Source organism: Canis aureus, chromosome 17 (assembly GCF_053574225.1).
Source record: "Canis aureus isolate CA01 chromosome 17, VMU_Caureus_v.1.0, whole genome shotgun sequence".
Classification (NCBI taxonomy): Eukaryota; Metazoa; Chordata; class Mammalia; order Carnivora; family Canidae; genus Canis; species Canis aureus.
Genome location: NC_135627.1, coordinates 9,160,290 through 9,180,720, shown reverse-complemented (window position 1 = coordinate 9,180,720; position 20,431 = coordinate 9,160,290). Strand labels below are relative to the sequence as shown.

The 20,431-nt window shown below is 40.0% G+C and overlaps 3 protein-coding genes across 4 annotated transcripts in view; 1 reads left to right on the top strand and 2 right to left on the bottom strand.

The window, feature by feature from the left end:
- Window positions 1–9,193, bottom strand: part of LRTM3 (leucine rich repeat transmembrane protein 3) — a 32,204-nt gene extending 23,011 nt beyond the window's left edge. The window contains exons 1-3 of the mRNA XM_077855030.1: window positions 4,070–9,193; window positions 3,916–3,949; window positions 3,775–3,808 (exon numbers count right to left, since the gene is read on the bottom strand). Of these exons, the coding sequence (XP_077711156.1) occupies window positions 3,775–3,808; window positions 3,916–3,949; window positions 4,070–4,297 (296 nt within the window). The 5' untranslated portion in view covers window positions 4,298–9,193. The remainder of the gene's footprint in view (window positions 1–3,774; window positions 3,809–3,915; window positions 3,950–4,069) is intronic.
- Window positions 9,194–9,338: 145 nt separating this feature from the next.
- Window positions 9,339–16,241, bottom strand: TEX30 (testis expressed 30). Its single transcript, XM_077855033.1, has 6 exons — window positions 16,090–16,241; window positions 12,684–12,757; window positions 11,953–12,183; window positions 11,121–11,172; window positions 10,402–10,607; window positions 9,339–9,815 (listed from the first exon to the last, which is right to left on the bottom strand). The coding sequence occupies exons 2-6, from the start codon at window positions 12,696–12,698 to the stop codon at window positions 9,642–9,644; spliced, it is 678 nt and encodes a 225-aa protein (XP_077711159.1). The 5' UTR covers window positions 12,699–12,757; window positions 16,090–16,241; the 3' UTR covers window positions 9,339–9,641.
- Window positions 11,747–16,827, top strand: LOC144287754 (uncharacterized). Of its 2 annotated transcripts, XM_077855032.1 has the most exons (3): window positions 11,747–12,094; window positions 12,559–13,543; window positions 15,243–16,826. In XM_077855032.1, exon 3 carries the CDS (start codon window positions 15,479–15,481, stop codon window positions 16,571–16,573), a length of 1,095 nt encoding a protein of 364 aa, XP_077711158.1. In that variant the 5' UTR covers window positions 11,747–12,094; window positions 12,559–13,543; window positions 15,243–15,478; the 3' UTR covers window positions 16,574–16,826. The 2 variants fall into 2 exon arrangements, with proteins under 2 accessions (XP_077711158.1, XP_077711157.1); XM_077855031.1 differs by lacking the exon at window positions 11,747–12,094 and having other exon boundaries at window positions 13,146–13,543; window positions 15,243–16,827.
- Window positions 16,828–20,431: the final 3,604 nt, after the last annotated feature.

The following is a 20,431-nucleotide window of genomic DNA, read 5'->3' as shown; positions in this document are numbered from 1 at the left end:
ATGAGTTATAACAGTGTCCAAACATAATTAGGATAAAATTTCTTCAGGATAAGAATATGATCATTCACTTAAGAAAGTAGAATATTGGGACACCTGGGTGGCTCAGCGGTTGAGCATCTGCCTTCAGCTCAGGGCATGATCCTGGTCTGGGGATCGAGTCCCACATTGGGCTCCATGTGAGAGCCTGCTTTTCCCTCTATGTCTCTGCCTCTCTCTCTGTGTCTCTCATGAATAAATAATATCTTTAAAAAAAAGAAAAAGTAGAATAGTGAAAATGTAATACATAAAAAGAATTAATTCTTGCACATTTCAGGAAAAAGAGGAAAGTTGAAATGCAACACAGATATTTCAGCAATGTAATAGTGTATTTTTAAACACAATAAAACAATGCTCAATAATTTTCATATGTTGAACCAACCATGTACTCCTAGGAACAATCCCACTGGGTCATAGTGTAAAATCTTTCTAATATGCTGCTGGATTTGGTGTCCTAGTATTTTGTTAAGGATTTTGCTCCTAGGGGCTCTGGGTGGCTCAGTTGGTTAAGTGTCTGCCTTTGGTTGTGGTCATGCTCCCAGAGTCATGGGACCAAGCTCAGAATCAGGATCACTGCTCAGTGGGGAGCCTGTTTCTCCCTCACCCTGTCCCCCGCCCATGCTCTCTCTCTCTCTCTGTCTCTCTCTCAAATAAAGTCTTTTAAAAATATATGTAAGGATTTTGCTTCTATACTTATAAGGGTTATGGGTCTGATATCTGAAATGCCAGCTCTACATACAATCCATCTGGCAAGCTTCTAGGCCATCATAATTCTGGTTTTCTTCCTCACTCCATGGTAGCTCCTTCTCAGTCTCCTTTAATGGCTCCTCCTCTTCATTCTACCTCTTTGAAGTGTCTCAGGGCTCAGTCCTTGTTCCTTTTCTCTTCTTACAGTTCCTTTGAAATCTCATCTTCTCTTGTAGTTTTTAATATTGTCTATAAGCCAACAACGCCCAAACATATGACTTCTACCAGACATCTTTTCCAAACCACTTATTCACTACCTCTATTAGATATCAAATCAATATCCCTAATTCAACAAATACGAAACAAAATTCCTGATCTCCCCCATCAAAACCTGCTCTACCCACAGTTTTCTTTATCTGGATTGATGACAACTCCACTTTCTACTTGCTCAGGCCAAAACTCTTGGGAGTCACCTTTGCCTCCTCTGTTGGCTTTTCTAAGTACATCCTGAAACCAACAATGTCTCACCACTTCCACTGGTACCACCCTGGTGTCACTCACCTTTATCTCTCACTTTGGGTTACTTGCAATAGCCTGCCATCTCCTTAGACCCTTGACCAAATACAGTCTAGTCTCAACACAGCAGGCAGAATAATCCTTTAAAATATCAAGACAGAACATATCACTTCCCTGTGCAAAACTCTACAATGATTCCCTGTTGTTACTTAAGAGTAAAAGCTATTGTCTTTAACATGGCCTAAGAGGCCCAACCATGATCTGGTCGCCGATTCCTTCTTGAACCCCATCCTTTGTATGTCACCCCCACTCCCTGCACAAGCCACACTGGCCTTCTTACTGTTCCTAAAACACTATGCAAGCTCCCCCTTAGGGCCTTTGTTCTAGCTGGTCCCCCTGTCTGGAATACTCTTCTACCTTATTTTACCCTATTCTGATTACTAACCCTTATCCATAACAAGCTGACCCAGACATACAACCCAACCCTTTCTTTTAGTTCAGAAGGGGGGAAATGCACATACACAAACCACTCATAAAAGTGGCTCAGAACTGAAGGCAGAAATGGAGGGGAGTTGGTTATAGCAACACAAATAACACCCACTAAAACATTAGTCGTGTCTCCCATTTCTGCAATGTCCTTTGGCCTCTCCCCAGCAATCTCAACTGGCCTTGGAAAATTTAAAAGAAATCTCTACACTCCTTGGAAGACTGAGAGTTCTATAGCCATGCTAAAAAGTAAATACCAGAAGTAGTTGTTAATCCATTAAGCTGCTCAATGCAATACAGTCATAGTACAATCCTAAGGTCATGGTAACAAATAAATACCAATTTTGTTTTTAAACTATTTTTATCAATGATAATACCCTTCAGGAAATACGCTTCTGAAACCAACTGGTCAGTGACAGCTCCAAGCTTTGAGAGTCATATAATGGTGGCAGGCTCTCCAGGAACACACTTCTAAGGCTGATGTCAACCCTGAAACAAACCATTCCCCAAAACTGGATCAACTTCAGATGAGAGTTTGCTTTGCTCACTGAACTAGGCCTGGCCAGCAAGAGTCTCCCTGATTCCAGATACCGCAGTGTTCTCATGATGTTCTTTACACCATTCAGTCCTGAGCCTCAGATCTTCTTCCCTACTCCTCCCTCCTCTCTGCTCAGTCCTCCACCTTTCTCTTCTCTCCCGCCTCATAAGCAAGGCAGAATTCATCTGGTCTCTGATGTGATGCACTTTAACGAATGTGATGCTTGGGCTTCCACCAATATTCAAGTAGTTTCATTTCAAAATAATATAAGATGCTCTCCCAAATATGGTTCTGCCCTCAAAAATAATCCTGGTGCCACGGTATAAAGTATTTTTGCTTTGTTACACATATCATTTTAACTAATCTCCATGATTTCCTAAGAGGTAATTCTTCTAACTGCTTTTTTGAAAGTAAGGAAATGGAGTTTCCGTGAGTTTAAGCCCAAGGCTATACCGTCATTAAGAGGCAAAACTATGACATAAACCTAGATTTTTAAAAATTCAAAATCTGTGTTTTTTCACTACAATATGCTGCCCACCATGAGAGCCATATCTCTTTCCTAACAGTAGTCATAATTTATTGCACATACCCTGCTACACTATTCCTTATCTTCCTAACCTGCTGTCTTTTTCTAATTTTCACTCATCTTTTAAAATTCAGCTCCAGCATAACGTCTTCATGAAGCCATCCCCAACACCCTATGCTGGCTTAGGTATCTCCTAAATGTTTTCCTAATGATTCTATCACAGTTACTCATCCTTTATGTATATGTCTCCTCCATGAGAATGTAAGCTTCTAGGGAACAGAAACTATTTTACTGTTTGTATCCCAGCATCAAACACAATGTTCATTGTAGACCAGATATCTAATGATTGTTCAATGGATCCTGATAAGAGCAATTAAAATATTAACAACAATAAGAGTAGTGATGTCATATTTAATCCTAGCACTGGTATATCTTTGGGATGCTGAGGGATTCTGGCTGTATAAACAGAGTACCATCCTTGCAGTACCTAGCTCAGGGTTTACTTGGTTCACAGTAGGTGCTAAATGTTTTTTTTTTTTTTTAATTGAGTTATATGAACTGGTGTTGCTACTTATTCATTTGCACTGCAGAGAGGTCGGTTAGGGAAGCAAGTTTTACTAAACCTCTATAAACTTTCTTTTTCCTCATTTATAAACAGTAATAATGCTACCTACTTGGAAGGACAATTTCAACAGTACATGAAAAGCTATTAACACAGCTTGGAACAGAGCATAACCATTAACATCAATGTTAGATACAACTGATGATTCACTGAACTCTACATCTGAAACTAATGATGTACTGTATGTTGGCTAATTGAATTTAAATTAAAAAAAGATAATCAATGTTAGATTGAATTATGATGTCAAGTAGCTGTGGTGCTCTATACATTTGGGAAAACCCTTTTCTGTAATTCAGATATAAATGCAATTTTGAATAGCACAATACCAATCTATTTCATTTAATTTTAAAATGGATCACTTACCTTTCTTCTGAAGATGAAGGAATTGGCCAGTTATCTAGAGATAAGTGGGAATATAACAACAACAAAAAGGTCAGAGCACCAATACGAGAGGCTCAGGTTGAACAACTTTTATATTAAATCATGAAATTATATAATATTTACCAAATTTCACACTTTTCAGGCAATTGTTTTCCTTCTATTTCAAGAAGACAATAAATAAATGTTAGAGTAGTCCAAATATCAAAGTTCTACAATTTTAGAAGTAATTCTTATATATGATTTTGAAAGATAGGAGAGAAAGAATCAACCATGTTACCTCCTGAGCACTTGAACTACCCTTTTCTGGAAGTGCAGGCTTCTTATTAAAGGATGTACAAATCTTTATGAGTATGATCTCAAAAATAATCCCTAGGAAAATTATAAAAAAGATTGCCAACCAATCATTTTGAGTCCAGGACTCTACAAGTTCCCACAATGTCCAAAATGTATTATCTTCCAGTCTATTCCGTGCTGCTTTTTTAAAGAAATAAAATTGCTTTGACATTTTTATGTAATATGTGACATAGATTGATGTCTCATTCTGAAATCTTCAATTTTGGATGCCCCAAAACACAAAAAGGTGATATGCCCATCTCATGACCACATGGAATGCTCTGCCAGAAAAAAAATTCCCAGTGCTGCTCAGTGTCTTGATCAGGTACAGCAGTGACTGCTCTGGTTCTGAGTAGAGGGAGGTACGTGTCATAGTGGGTATTCATCTAAGCTCATGTCAACTTACTTTTAGCAATGATGAAAGTTCACTGGTAAAACATGTATACTGCTTTAATAGTTTTTCAGTTTATAAACTTTAAATCATCCTTTATTAATTTCACAAAAAGAAAACACAATTCCATAAACAATCCTTTAGCACAGTTGGATTATTTATCACCCTGTAATTCAAAAAATGCAGAACAAATCTGAATTAGACGTAACCACTGGGAATACTGTATTTTAGGGTTGTGATTAGGAATATACAATTCCTAATTAGGAATATACAATTCTTAGTGTTACCAGATTTAGTAAAAAACAAAACAAACAAAAAGAAACTAAATGCCCCAGCTTGAGTTTCATATAAATACTGAATAATTTTTTAGTATGTCTCATTGTCACTAAGTAGGACATAGAATAGTTTGTCTCTTATGGGCCTGCCTGATTTTTTTTTTTTAAATAGAACATCTCATTTTATTCTTCTTTTTGCTAGAAGGGTCTGTTAGCAATGCTCTTCAAAAATCTACTGTTATGATGAAAACCAAAGTGAGATTTTGAATGGTCTCCTGATGAATTCCCTTTTTTGCCCTATCTCTGGTGATTCCAAAGAACAGCTATTTGTGAGGCTTCTTGATGCCAGAATTAGCATGGAGCAGAGCCAGATTTAAGTACTACTCACTTTCCTTCAAAGTCTGGAGAGTAGGTGTATAAGTTTGTGAAGCAAATACAAGATAGTCTGGACTATTAATAAAGTGTTAACATGACCTTGGGTTCAGAGCACTTTCTCTTTGAAAGACGTAATTAATCCTTCCTTTGTTTTCACTTAGTCAAGGTGAGTTGAGGAAAGAAGTATATTCTTTATACTAGAGTTAATTGTTCAGGTCTCTTCTGTCACATTAAGTATAATGGAGTGCAAGAAAGATTTATTGAGCTCTTACCTTCCTGGAGTATTGGAAATAATGAGCTCAGTGACACATCCTAAGCATCAGTTTATAGTCTTCCAATCTACTCAACCATAGTCTGCAGGTATTTATAATCTTTACTTAGGTTTAACTATGATCTTGGGGTTTGTCTTTGCAAGGAATAGCCTTCCGGAATGCAGGACAGGCATTCATTAGTTCTTGAAGAAACTTCAGCAATTCCACTGGATTTTTCTAGGATAAAATACACCCTCCTCTCTGACACCCCTCCCACATACACAATCAAGGTGATTTTATTCTGCTGGGTTTTTCTAGAATATTTATTGCAGTTGGCAAGATACTCAATTTCAGTTGCCTGATAGCCGGCACTCTCTAATTCATTTAACACTAACTACTGTAAAGAGTATTCAATGTTTTAACACTTTACAGTTCCTTAGATCTTTCAGAGCTTTGTGGCACTGAATCCCTAATTAGTACACTACAGAGCAGCTCTGTCAGAACTGAAAAGGAACTTCTGTGTACCACTCCTGCTGATAGGGAAATGTGCACAGAGGTACAGAGCATCCTCCTTCAGGGCTTTCTCATGGTTGTTACCTATGTACTTACCCACTAAAAAAGTACAATCACATAGTTTCCAACATAGATACTTCTGTTCTTTACACCAGAAACCTCTTCTCGTGCCAATCTCAAGCTGAATAAAAAGTGCTAGCTGGATTTGTTTTTAAAAATTACAAAGACAATAGAAAAATAACGCCAGAGAAACCCCATCACTAACAGTAATATGAACACAAGAGAACACTTCAAAAAATTGTTGAAGTTTTAAAAAAAATCTATTGTACGTACTAATGTCACCTTCTTTACACTATTTATAGACATTGTGAACTTTTTTTTTTTTTTTATGTTTCAGGAAAAAGCCCCAGTAACAGGTGCATAAAGCAGCAATATAAAATCAGGGGTTGCTCATAATGGTTAAAAAAATTCTCCCTCTAGGGCTCAGTGGTTTAGTGCCACCTCCAGCCCGCGGCGTGATCCTGGAGACCAGGGATGGAGTCCCATGTCAGGCTCCCTGCATGGAGCCTGCTTCTCCCTCTGCCTGTGTCTCTGCTGCTCTGTGTCTCTCATAAATAAATAAATAAATCTTTAAAAAAAAATTCTCCCTCTAAATATCTTAGTTCAATACAACAAATATTGAATAATGAGTATGAAAGGCACTAAACAACTATAAAAAGTGCTCTATGGAATACAAAGATCATGTCATTCCCTGACATGGAGTATTTAATATGTGGTATGGCAAATATCCCAATAAATGTACTGAGAAGGCAAAGTGTGATTAACAACAAAGAGAGAAGGCAGCCCGGGTAGCTCAGCAGTTTAGCACCGCCTTTCCGTCCAGGGCCTGATCCTGGAGACCTGGAATCGAGTCCCGCATCCGGCTCCCTGCCTGGAGCCTGCTTCTCCCTCTGCCTGTGTCTCTTCCTTTCTGTGTCTCTCATGAATAAATAAATAAAAAATCTTTAGAAAAACAATAAAGAGAGAGGAAGATACTATATGGGTTCCAAGGAGGAAAAGCTGTAAAGAGGGAAAAAGAATTTAAGGGTATTAAAGAATGAGGAGGATTTGGTAACAGGCAAAGACTACAAGAAAGTTTCAAGAAAAGGAGGCAGGAAGACTTTGCTCTAAAACTTTGTAACTGGGGGATCCTTGGGTGGCTCAGTGGTTTGGTGCCCGCCTGCGGCCCAGGGCGTAATTCTGGAGACCCTGGATCAAGTCCCGCATCAGGCTTCCTGCATGGAGCCTGCTTCTTCCTCTGCCTGTGTCTCTGCCTCTCTCTTTCTCTGTGTCTCTTATGAGTAAATAAATAATATATATTAAAAAAATAAAAAATAAAACTTTGTAACTGGAATACTGTGCTGTACAGTTTCAGAGTATGGGGGAAATGGGCTAAAATGTTGGTAGAGCCTATTGCAGACAGCCTTGAACTAAAGACTTTAACCTTAATAGTCACTTTTGGAGATCCAACAACAGTTTTAGAGATGAGGGTGTGAATTGGTTTGTTGAAGTGAGGAGGCCACAAAATAGGAAAATCAATTAGGTTATTGCAATTATACAGATGACAATTGATAAAGGCCTCAATTAGAATGATGGCAGTGTTAAAATCAGACTTTGAGACTGAAAACCCAGGGTTTGGCAACTAAAAGGGAGCAAATGGGTTTGGAAGGGGTAGAAAAGGGGTGAGGGAGAAAGGATTTCAAAATATCTCCAAAACTAAGGTTTGTCTGAGACAAGGTTCTCAACCTGGACACTACTGACATTTTGGATCAGATACTTCAGTTATGGCTGGCTGTCCTGTGCATTATAGACTGTCAGCAGCATCCCTTTCCTCTACCTATCGGATGCCAGCACCGCCACCCCAATCGTGACAACCAAGTTTCCAGACGCTGTCAAATGTCCCTCAGGCAGCAAAAATCACTAGCTGAGAACTATTGGTCTAGGTAGTGGTTGTGCCATGAATCAGGGATGCCTAGCAGAGGCTCCACAAGTGACCATAATCTCAAACTTGAAGGGGCTGCACATTTTTGCTACAAGATGTGGCAAATCTGTGAAGAGCAGCTGGGACCTTTTCACAAATGTTCACTTCAGCCTTACACAGATCACTCATATCTAGGAGTTATATGTTCCCCACCCCTAACTAGGTACACAGTTCTCAAATGACAAGCCATTTCATCAATCAAAAAGTTTCTTACAGGCAAACTTAAAAAAAAATCAACTTTAAAGGGACTTCTACGTTTCCCTATCTTTGGTCATCTATATTATGCCTATAGTTTAATCTGAAAACTTGAGTATTATAACTATATAATCTGGTTAGTAACCTTTAAAATCTATTTTTTCATTGTATTTTTATATTATGGTCTGCTCTATAAGTTTTCATTTTCTCATTAGTTTTACTTCTGATTTACAGTATTAATATTTCCCAAATGATTTATACTTCTACGCCAGGATTATATTTGTCAGCTATGGATGTTTTTTACACGTTTATAATATTTTGACATCAGTTGAATGTTAGTGATGAAATATATCCTATTTTTAAAAATTTAGGCCTTGTTCAAGAAATTCAGTCAAAACGTATTATACACTGAGTGATACAGAAAATTTGATTTCATAGTTTCATTCTATAATATAAACAATTTGGACATTATCTAAATTTCTGTTCTTTATGAACTATTTAGAAAAATTAACAAATAATTAAAATCCATGGACAGGAAGAATGAGGGACCTCAAAAATCTACAGGCTTCTCAGCCCACTCTAAGGCTGTCTGAAAGGCCTAATATTATAGTAGTAGAGAAGCCAAGAAAGAGTTAATATCTTACTATAGAAAACTATCCTTTACTACAAATGTATATGAGCCCCATCACATATTGTGCCCTTTGTAGGAAATATAGACACTACTGTTTTTAATATGTAACTCAATATCTGTTAAGTCCAGTCCAGGTAATAACTGAACTTTCCAAGCCAAAATTAAGTGACCTAACTAACTCTGCCTAGACACAGCACAGATGTTAGTCCCACTACTTCATCCTTATTTCATTTTCCCCTTAATCAGAGAGAGGTCTAGACATCCTCCATTATATTTAAGCTCCAAGTACTTACTTGTCACAAATCTAATCAGGCTTTGCCTATTAACAGGCCTTCAAGAAATGTTTTGAATGAAAGTTGTTACTTCATTCCAAAAAACAATGTTCAAGGTCCCCATATCTGAAAATATATCTTCCTTCCTATTCCCTAATTGACATTAAAAGATTAGGTGAATGAATGTACACATTCTATAAAACTAAATTTACACAGTAAATGGTTTTTTTTAAAGACATTGCTCTGCAAAATTAGAGTACCTGCTCAGTTGACAGCAAATAAGACAAAAGTTCCCTTGTAACAAAATTCAAATGTTTAATTTTTTTTCAAAACTTAACTATATTAATGAAAATAAATTATATTTAGACCACCTTCAATATTTGTACATCATCTTTATACAACTATAACAGTGCTTTTAAAAGATATTATATAAAGGACATTAATTTCACAATTAAAACAGGTTTTAAAAATGGGGGAAACATTAAAGAACATTAAATTCATTTGAAATATCTCATAATGCTGAGAGGTATGCTGTTCTTTATCAAATGAACTGTATTTGTATTCAAAATAACAGGGCTTTCAGCTAAATATAATTATTTCTTGTCCATTTCAGTGATTTCCTGGATCCAAAACAAAATCTGTGTATTTATTTCTTTGAAAACATCATTTGTTGACCGTCCTTTCACTGCCATGGAATGATTTGCCTTCTCAATCCAGTGGATTTTATTGGGAGCTTGCATTTTCTGTGCCACTTTCTCCAACAAGTTCTAAAGGAAAAAAAGAAGAGGATGCTAGACCAGTGCTCTTTTAGGGTTTAATAAAGATCCTCTCTCTCCCCTGCACCTCCTTTACTGGCATCCATTCACTAAATATTGATTAAATACCTACTCTACAGATAACTTTCAAGGCAATGGAATATTTAAAGAAATGTCCACAGAAATGGCAGTCTACATCTCAAATACAGCAACACCACAGAATAAATCAAGCATTCATTCCTGAGAATATGTAGTAACATGTACAAGTTACTTTTTCTCAAGTCAATTTTAACAAATTGAAGAATCTGCTTGAATTTTGGAATGATAAATCAAATGTACAGTCTAGTATAAATGCTAAAATCAGAAGTTTCAGATTTAATCTTTCATTCCCAAATAAGAGTCAATCCATTTAGCAACTCTTTCCACAGAGATTAATTCTGTCAGTATGCTTATATTTTTCAATTCTCCAACTAAGTCACAAAACTAACATTAGTCCAATCAGTTCTTTTTAAAGAGACTGAAAGTTGCAGGTAATATCTTGTTCTCAAGATACTTTCATTCACTTTCTCACTTACACAAACATCAAGTTATAATTCACCTTTTCACACATTTCATCTGCTGAGCCTGACACAAACAACACAGGATCTTTTATACGATAGAGATCTTCATCCCTAAGTTTATGTTGCTGCTTTGGATGGTGCAGTGGGTAAGAAATACAAATGAGACCTCGAACAAAATCATCAGCATCATCTGGCTCAATATGGCACATTACAGAAGCAGCTGCTCTTGAGCCCATTGAGCGACCTAAAATCAATTAAAATGAAGTTCAGTTTGAAATACAAACATTCATATACATAAGTGGTGATAATATGGCATATTAGATTTCATTTACTGTTCATCCATCGTGATTGTATCACTTAACTCCAAAAGATGACAATTAACAAACTGTAATACCCATAATGGACATCTATGAAGAGTTAATAATTGATCCTAAGTTAAAAAAAAAAAAAAAAAAAAAAAGGAATTTTTTTCCTGAAGAATATTTGAGGTAAAGACAATCTTTGTGAAGAATCATTTGAGAGATAGTGGCTCAGGGATATAAATAAAAGGAGTGAACTTTGGGTTACAATACATATTTATAAGGCTGAAATTTGCTTTAAATATATAAAGTACCTTGATGTTACACAAGAAAGTGACTTACCAAAACAAAACAAAGAAAATCCTTAAATTAGCTTCCTGTCGTCAATTAATTTTAATTCTTGATTACCTGTTCCTATATCAATATGAATAGATTTAAAAGCAAGTATTGCAACTCACCGCCAAGGAAAACACCTGCCAGTTTGTACTCTCCTGAGGTCTTTAGGTAATTCTAGAAAAACCAACCAAAAACTTATCAGTTCCTTTCCTATAAAATATTTCACTGGAAAACCAACATATATTTCTTATCATTACTGAAATGTATGAAACTCTTTGCAAAGACAACCATAAAATCTTAAGGGATTCTTCTTGAAAGAGGTAACCAGTTCTTTGCTCTTCTGGTCATGCTGTCACTATCAGATCATAGCTGGGTAAATACAGGTGAATAAATGAGAAAAAAAAATCACTTTACCTGTCTAAAAAAATTAAAAGTACTAAAATATTTTTAAAGAATTATATTTAAAAAAAAAAAAACAGCCAGTAAAAGCTTCCAACTAATACAGAATTTAAGAGTACTAAAATCTAATTTAAAGCCCTGAAAAACTTAGCAAGTTTGAAATAATCTGGATTTTAAAAATTTCAAATTTGTTATCCTAGGATTTTAGTTTCAAAACTGTGCTGTATTTGTACATTCAGAGTATAGTAGGCAAATATCCAGAACTATATTCTGAAGTTATGTAATTCTAGTAAGAAAATTACATCATACATAGCTTCCTTGACAGTACCATGGAGAACATTTATGATGTAAGCATTCATCTCCATGGAAACTGAGAGCAAAAAAAAAAAAGAAATCTGACTACTATACAGCCTTAATATACTGTTGAGTTTCTAAGAATAGTCATTAAAAGCTTTTTAAAATAAACCAAATGACTGCTAATAGAATTTGCCTTAAATGTATTAAGAATTTTAAAACAAAATTCTGTTATAAGTAAATATAAAGAAATTTTCTTACCAAAACTGATTTATATGCCTTAATTCTATGTACAATATTAAGGCCTTTACAGGTAAATCTCAGGCAAAAAAAACCATGAGATGCAAGATGGGATGCCAGTGACATCAAATGAGGAAGGTTCATATCTCCTGACGCTCCATGTGTAAGAATTATTCCATATGTTAAGCTCTTGTTAGGTACCAAACAAACAGCATCTAGTAATTTATTTCCAAAAGGTATTTTTAATTTAACCTGGAATTCAAGAGAATAAAGGGATCAAAAATTACTTCCTTGCCTATTCAGACAACTAAATAACAATATGTTTATTCTGTGAGACCCATGATACACATGGCCTCTAAATAAGAAGCAATATTACCAATAGCTAATATTTAAGTACTTATTGTGTGTCAGGCAGTATAAGTGCTTTATTTGTACTTAGTTAACCTTCCTAATACTTCTATGAAACAAGTACTATTATTACCTCCATTTTATAGACGAGAAAGCAGAGGCACAGCAAGTTAAGTAACATGCCCAAGGTTATAGAACCACTAGCTAGGATTCAAACTCAAGGCAGTTTGCTCCAAAAGTCCTTCCTTCTAACCATTAATGCTATACTGTCTCTTACAGTACAAGTTGAAAATAAGAAAATTACTCTGGAGCCACATGACTTTAAAAAAGAAAAGAAAGAAAAAAAGAAAAAAGAAATAAAGAACGAACCCTGAAGATTCAGAACATATGAAAATATGTATTACCTCTGTATGACTCATTTTCACTGTTGAATAACAAACTTAAAGTGCATTACATCTGAGAAGCAAAGGACATCTCCCTGAAAAGAAGATTCTGTTGTGAAAGATGGGTTGGCAGACATGGATATGACATAAGAACTATGAGTGAACACATTCAGTAGCTGAAATAAACATATTTAGAAATACTTCTCTAAGAACTAGTGCCTTTATAGGTGCATTATTTCATTACTTTCAAGCTTCCTAAAGCCACAGGCACTCAGAATTGGTTACAGGGCCAGGTGTGGGGATGGCAAATGTTACATTAAGAAAAGCCAATGTGATACCTTGACATGGAAACCTTAAGAAAATTCATATCAAAGTAAAATGTTGTATCTTGGCATATATGGATATCTTTTTTTCTAAGCATCTTTATTCTCAAACAACTATCTTCAATTTAATTTCACAGTATCTATGAACTCATTTCTTTCATTATCTTTCCCAACTCCTCCTCCTCTGCTCTGCAACAGAATTATATATCCACATCCTTTGTTAGGTGCCTTTGCAGAGCTTCCCAACAGGCAGAGTATACATACATCTCCACCCTACTGATTTGGGGCTTGCCTATGTGACAATGGAATATATGTGAAAGTTGCAATGAGTCACTTTGAACTGAAACACGGCAAATTTCTAGAAGCCCCCTTCAACTCCCACCCTCAGCCATCAGAAAAGCATGTTCTAGGTATTTCTATTTTTTCAGCCTGGGTCCCAGAAGGAAGATATATGTTGCAGATATGAACCCAAAAGTGAAGTCTGGAGCCCAGCCTAATCTAGCCAAGATCTAAGCCACAACCAAGAAATGTTGGCCTGAAGAACCAAGGGCATGAAATGTAAGCCACTGAGATTTGGGGACTGTTATGCAGAATTCTTCCCTATTTTAAGAGACTTTTTATTGTTCAGGGTATTACCAACATCAGGATCTCCATTATTCATTTATTTTTTCTTGCTAAAATTTATCCATTCATTCATTGAATACATGACAATAAGAGGATTCAAAGTTCAAAAAGTATCAAAATCATATGGTGAAAAGCCTCCCTCATTCCACTTTTGCCTTGTTACTCAGATCCCTTCTCCAAACTCAGCTAACATTACCTGCTTTTTATAGATCTTGCCAGATATCTTATACAAATATACATATTCCTTTTAATATACTTGTGTTTTTCTAAATCCTCCACCGCTTAAAATACATGCTGTGTTTACTCTTTTCTTTATACAATGAGCTTCTTTCATTGTATTTTATGGCTACAGAATTTTCCAAGAGTTGTACGAAATTTACTTCACCAACTATCATCTATTAATGAACACTGAGATTGTCTCTAATCTTTTACTAAAATATTGCAATGAATGACACATCCTTACATTTTCTCCTGTGTAGACAAAGCTATATAATAAACTTGTGGGAGAGGAATTGCCTTACCTAAGGGTATAATTTGAAATTATATTTTTTAAGGAACATATTTTATTTCTGAATAGATAATATATGCATATGGCGCAAAATTTCAAAAAAAACCCCACAAAAATGTAAATAGTTATTAAGTCCTTTTCCTCCAGCTACCTAGTCCCTTCCCTTTCCCAGAAGCAACCACTGTGACCAACTTACTGTCTGTCCTTCCACACACATATGTGGATGTGTGTGTGTGTGTGTGTGTGTGTGTAGAAAAATTCTTATTTGAGCTTGAGGGGAATTAGTCTGGCAAGAAAAATTCTGGGATCTTGAATGGGAGAAGGACGACAAGGGACTCCAGCCTTCAGTGTCCCTTTTATAAATGTAGCCCCCATAATTAACTGTGCCTGGGTGCCCTGGTTCAAAGACCCTGTTTTATGTTCTCAAGAGAATAGCCTCCTGCCTTCTAACGGGAGAAAGGCAGTCACCCAAAAATGTGAACTAGGAAAGGGGATGTAGATATCTAATCGCTTCTTCAAAAGATTTCACGGAACTTAGGTTTATCTAAGCCCTCCACCTCCACCCCCACACCATTTGCTTCATTGGCAGTTCCCAGGGTGGCCGGTGCTGCCACTTTCCGTGGGGCTTGTACAGGCCTGTTCCAGTCATTCCGTGCTGCAGGTTCAGAATTAAGCTGGGGGTTTGCTAAGTACATTTGCTTTCCAGACCCCAATATTTCGCTGCTATTGTTTCCTTTCCCATTCTCTCCATCATTTGGATTTATGTCTTTAAAAAAAAAAAAAAAAAAAACAGGGATCCCTGGGTGGCGCAGCGGTTTGGCGCCTGCCTTTGGCCCAGGGCGCGATCCTGGAGACCTGGGATCGAATCCCACGTCGGGCTCCCTGCATGGAGCCTGCTTCTCCCTCTGCCTGTGTCTCTGCCTCTCTCTCTCTCTCTCTTTCTCTCTGTGTGACTATCATAAATAAATAAAAATTAAAAAAAAGAAAAAAGAAAAACCCTTTTTTACTGTCACCTCGGTGAGATTCCAGGAGGGAGTAATATTAGATACACGTATTCAACCCACCCTCTTTGCCTAGAATGCTCTACTGCTCCTCAACAACTTGGGTTTTGTGTTCGTTTTCCAGAGAAACTCTCATCCCTTCCGGATTTCCCGATGAACAAACCACCCGTGCTTCTCGGCTGGCGCACATCTTCTTCACCACCATCAACGGCAGGATGCCACGGCGACCTGGGCTCCACAGTCCCGGCTACAGCCTCTGGTCTGGGATTCGCACCGGGCAGGGTAAGCCCGGGAGCTACAGAGTCGCCGTGACGAGGAGCCGGTGGTCTCGGTACTTGGCAGTGTCCCCACGTCGCGGGCATGCCAGCGGGACCCGCGGGACTTCTCCTCAGGCTCCAGGCTCCGCACGCCATCGCCCCTCACGCCCCGCGGCCGAAACGCCACCACCGGGAAGCCGCCCGGGCATGCTCTATTGCAGCGACGGTAGCGGTCCCGCACGTCGCGGGCACACAAAACCGTCAAGAGTTCAAGTCTTCCGGGCGAGCGGCGGGGTCGATACGCCGGCCGGGTCCACGACAGAAGCCGAGCGAGGCCCCCTCAGCAGGGCTGTGGGGTTCGGAGGCACCTCAAACCGCCCTCGTCCGCTCCACTGGCGCGCGTGCGCGGGGCCCCGCGAGACGCCTCACGGCTCCCGGCGGCTCGGCTCTCCCCGCCCGCCCCTTCCCTCCCCTCAGGCCTCCCCACCCGCCAGGCGGGCGAAACCCCGGCGGCCGGGCCCGCGGGCACCGAGCTCACACCGACCGCCTCCCGGAGGCGACAAGCAGCCCCCGAGGGGCGACGGCCGCGAGCCCCAAACGTCTAAGACGGGGTCGCCAGGCGCGCCGGCACCTTCCTCCGGAGGCCGCCCCTCACCTGGCGGCGCCAACCGCCACCGCCACCGCCGCCGCCGCCGCCGCCGCCGCCGCACTTACCGGGGAAGAGGCGGCCGAGAGCGCCCAACCGTCCCGGCTCCTTTCACGGGACAAACTACCGCGCTCGAAGGGACCGCCTCGCCTCACCCGCCAGCCCTCTCCGCCTCGGCGCACGCGCGCGCAGGCTCCGCCCCTTGGGCGCGCGGGCCGGCGCGCGGGGCACGCTGGGAGCCGGAGTTTTCCAGCCCGTTCGTGGGGGGGGGGCGGGGCAGCAGGTGTCCAGCCGCGGTCGGGGGGCTCGAGAGCATCTCCAGGCGCTGCCTCGCTCCCCGCGTGCTCCACGCTGGCTCCTTCCCCTTCCCAGCGGCGCCCTTCACGGAGGCGCAAGGCCGTGAACAGGAGGAGGTCGACGCTGATACATCTCTCCCGCCCCCAGGCTGTCAATCCTGCGGACTCTGTGTCCAAGTATATGCAAAACCCAACCCTTCTCCTGCGTCTACCAGACGGGTGGGAGCACCCCCTTCAACTCTGCCTGGATTATTGAAATACCAAATGCCCTCTCGTATCCCACTTTTGCCCCCACGTGTTTGCTACTTGATCAGCACAGCGACAAACTGCACCTGATTGAAATGTAAACCCAGAGGCTTCCCGGATCTCTCACAACGAAGCCAAAGCCCTTGCAATGACCACCAAGGCTTTATATTTGGTTTTTGCTGTTGGTTTTGTTTCAATTTCGAGTTTTTATTTAAACTCCAATAAATAAGTAAGTAAACAAACAAACTCCAGTTCAATTTCGAGTTTTTATTTATTTATTTATTTATTTATTTATTTATTTATTTATTTATGATAGTCACAGAGAGAGAGAGAGAGAGAGAGAGAGGCAGAGACATAGGCAGAGGGAGAAGCAGGCTCCATGCCTGGAGCCCGACGTGGGATTCGATCCCGGGTCTCCAGGATCGCGCCCTGGGCCAAAGGCAGGCGCCAAACCGCTGCGCCACCCAGGGATCCCCGAGTTTTTATTTAAACTCCAATAAATAAATAATAAACTCCAGTTAGTTGACATACCGTGTAATATTACTTTCAGGTGTAGAATTTAGTGATTCAGCTCTTAGGCTTACCATCCAGCGCTCCTCTCCAGTGCCCTCCTGAATACCTATCACTCATTTAAGCCAACCCCCCCCCCCAGCAACCCTCAGTTTGTTCTGTACAGTTAAGAATCTGTTTTATTAAAAAAAGAAAAAAAGAATCTGTTTTATTGTTTACCTCTCTTTTTTTTGTCCCTATGTTTATTTGTATTGTTTCTTAAATCCCACATGAGTGAACTCATATGGTATTTCTCTTTGACTTATTTCACCTAGCATCATACACTCTAGCTCCATCCACACCATTGCAAACAGAATGAGTGATATTCCATTGTTGGCATCTACCACATCTTTATCCATTCATCAGCTGTTGGACATTTTGGCTCTTTCTGTAATTTGGCTAATACTGGTAATGCTGCTATAAACACTGGGGTGCAGGTATCCCTTCCAATCAGTATTTTTGTTGTTGTTGTTGTTGTTGTTGTTTGGGCAAATACCTAGTAATGCAATTGTTGAATCTAGGGGAGTTCTATTTTTAACTTTTTGAGGAACCTCCATACTGTTTTCCACAGTGGCTGCACCAGTTTGCATTCCCACCAACAGTGCAAGAGGGTTCCCCTTTCTCTACATCCTGGCCAACATCTGTTGTTTCCTGAGTTGTTCATTTTAGCCATTCCGCAGGTGTGAGGTGGTATCTCTTTGTAGTTTTGGTAGGTATTTCCGTGATGAGTGATGTTGACCATCTTTTTGTGTTTGTTAGCCATCTGGATGTCTTCTTTGGAAAAATGTCTATTCAGGTCTTCTGCCCATTTCTTAACAGGATGATTTGTTTTTTGGGTGTTGACTTTAATAAGTTCTTTATAGATTTTGGATTCTAATCCTTTATCAGGTATGTCATTGCAAATATCTTCTCTCATTCTGTAGGTTGCCTTTTAGTCTTGATGAAGTCCCAATAGTTCAGTTTTGCTTTTGTTTCCCTTCCTCTAGAGACCTATCAAATTAAGAAATTGGTATAGCTGATGTCAAAGAGGCTGCTACCCATGTTCTCCTCTAGGATTTTGGTGTTTTCTTATCTCACATTTAGGTCTTTCATCCATTTTGAATTTGTTTTTGTGTATGGTGTAAGAAAGTGGTCCAGTTTTATTCTTTTGCATGTTGCTGTCCACTTTCCCCAATACCATTTGTTGAAGAGACTTTTTTCCATTGGATATTCTTTCCTGCTTTGTCAAAGATTAGTTGGCCATATAGTTACGGGTCCATTTCTGGGTTTTCTGTTCTGTTCTCATGATCTGTCTTTTTTTGTGCCGGTACAATACTGTCTTGATCACTACAGCTTTGTAATATAGCTGGGAAACTCTTTCTCTCTCCTTCTATTCTGAATGATAGCCTTGTTAGATAGAGTATTCTTGGCTGCATATTTTTCTCCATTCAGCACATTGAATATAGCATGCCACTGCTTCTTGCCTATCAAGTTTCTGTGGGAAGATCTGCTGCTAATCTTATTTGTCTTCCCTTGTAAGTTAGGGGCTTATTTTGTCTTGGTTCCTTTAGGAGTTTTTCTTTATATTTTGGAAATTTGACTATGATACGTCTTGGTGTGGGCTGGCTTTTGTTGATTTTGATGGGAGTTCTCTGTGCCTCCTAGGTTTGGATGTCTGTTTCCTTCTCCCAGATTAGGGAAGTTTTCAGCTATAATTTCCTCAAATAAACCTACTACCTTCTTTTACTCTCCTTTTCTTCTGGGACTCCTATGATACAAATGTTATTATGCTTTAAGGAGGCACTGAATTCCCTAAGTCTACATTTGTGAATGTTTTTCTTTCCCTCTTCTTTTCAGCTTCATTGTTTTCCAGACTTTTTTCTTCTATCTCATGTACTCATTCCTCTACTTCTTCCATCCTTGTGGTCATTACATCCAGTTAGTTTCAAATCTTGGTTATTGCATTTTTCATTTCAGTGTGACTAGTTTTCAGGCATTTCACCTCTGTGGTAAGGGACTCCCTGGTGTCTTCTGTGATTTTCTCAAGCACAGCTAGTATCCTTGTGATTGTTGCTTTAAATTCAGGATCAGGCATATTACTTATATCTGTTTCAATTAGGTCCCTGGCTGTTACCTTTTCTTTTTCTTCCTTTTGAGATGAATTCCTCCACCTTGGCATTCTGTCTTTTTCTGTGTTAGGAAAGCCTGTTATGTTTCCTGCTCCTGAGAGCAAAGGCTTTATAAATAAGAGGTCATATATTGCCCAGGGCCTAGTGCTTTAGGAAGTGTCTCTGGTATGTGGTATGTGTTATGTGCTGGCTGCTGCTGTGTTTTGGCTGCTGTTTCCCTTAGGTCAGTCTTTTGCAGAGTTTCTCCTTGCCTGCAGTGGGGAGTGATAGGACCTTGGCCAGAGTGTGACAAGTTTTAACTAGGTGTGCCCTGGTCTGCTTGTTAGAAGAGACCTGATGCTATTTCCTTTAGAGCTGAAGTTTGGCTTCTCTCTATGGTCTGTAGACATGATACATGTTGCAGGGGTGCTGATTTTCTGGAAGAGGGCCCCCACTGCAGGTTTGCCTGAGAAAAGCATCATCTACAGAATGCAGGGGAGCAGGGCTTGGTATAAGCAGCTTAGGCCCCCAGTTTGTTGGCATTATGAAGCTTATTGAAGTTAGTTTACCCTGGGGGCAGGGGAGAGAAATAGCAGCAGCCCTCTTCATTGTACCTGGAGAGGGGAGTTCCCACCCACCATTGTTGGGGAAGCTCTCTCAGAAGAGTGAACAGTCTTCCCCTGTGTGTCCCGCGTGTCCCTCAGATCCCTTTCCCCTGTGTGTCCCGCGTGTCCCTCAGATCCCTGTCTTCACCCTGTCTGGTGGGCCACCTGCCCACCTGGCAGCCCAGTGCACCTGTGTCATATGCCTGGCAGGCTGGCTGAGTTTTAAAACTTCAAACTTGAGGCAGCCTGGGTGGCTCAGTGGTTTAGCACCACCTTCGGCCCAGGGCGTGATCCTGGAGACCTGGGATCGGGATCGGGATCTGGATCGGGCCCAGCATTGGGTTCGCTGCATGGAGCCTGCTTCTTCCTTTGCCTGTGTCTCTGCCTCTCTCTTTCTCTCTTTCTCTCTCTCACGAATAAATAAAATAAAATAAAATAAAACTTCAAACTTAGGGACCTGGCACGGTACAGACCCACACTGATCCTCTGGTGGAGGTTCTCCTGAGCTGCTAGGATTGGTGCCACTTGGTCCTAGAAGGGCAGTTGTACCAAGGCACAGGGGCATGGAGTCTGGAGTAAAGTTCAGGAAGGAGCCAGTATCCAGGTTAGCAGGTCTCAGCAGGTGTC

Excerpts from the sequence above, each read along its gene's own strand:
- LOC144287754 (XM_077855031.1), top strand. The coding sequence starts at position 15,334 with ATGCCACGGCGACCTGGGCTCCACAGTCCCGGCTACAGCCTCTGGTCT.
- TEX30 (XM_077855033.1), bottom strand. Across the intron at positions 10,608-11,120 it reads GGCAGGTGTTTTCCTTGGCG|GTCGCTCAATGGGCTCAAGA; the intron begins GTGAGTTGCAAT and ends AATTGATTTTAG. Across the intron at positions 9,816-10,401 it reads CAGATGAAATGTGTGAAAAG|AACTTGTTGGAGAAAGTGGC; the intron begins GTGAATTATAAC and ends TTTTTCCTTTAG.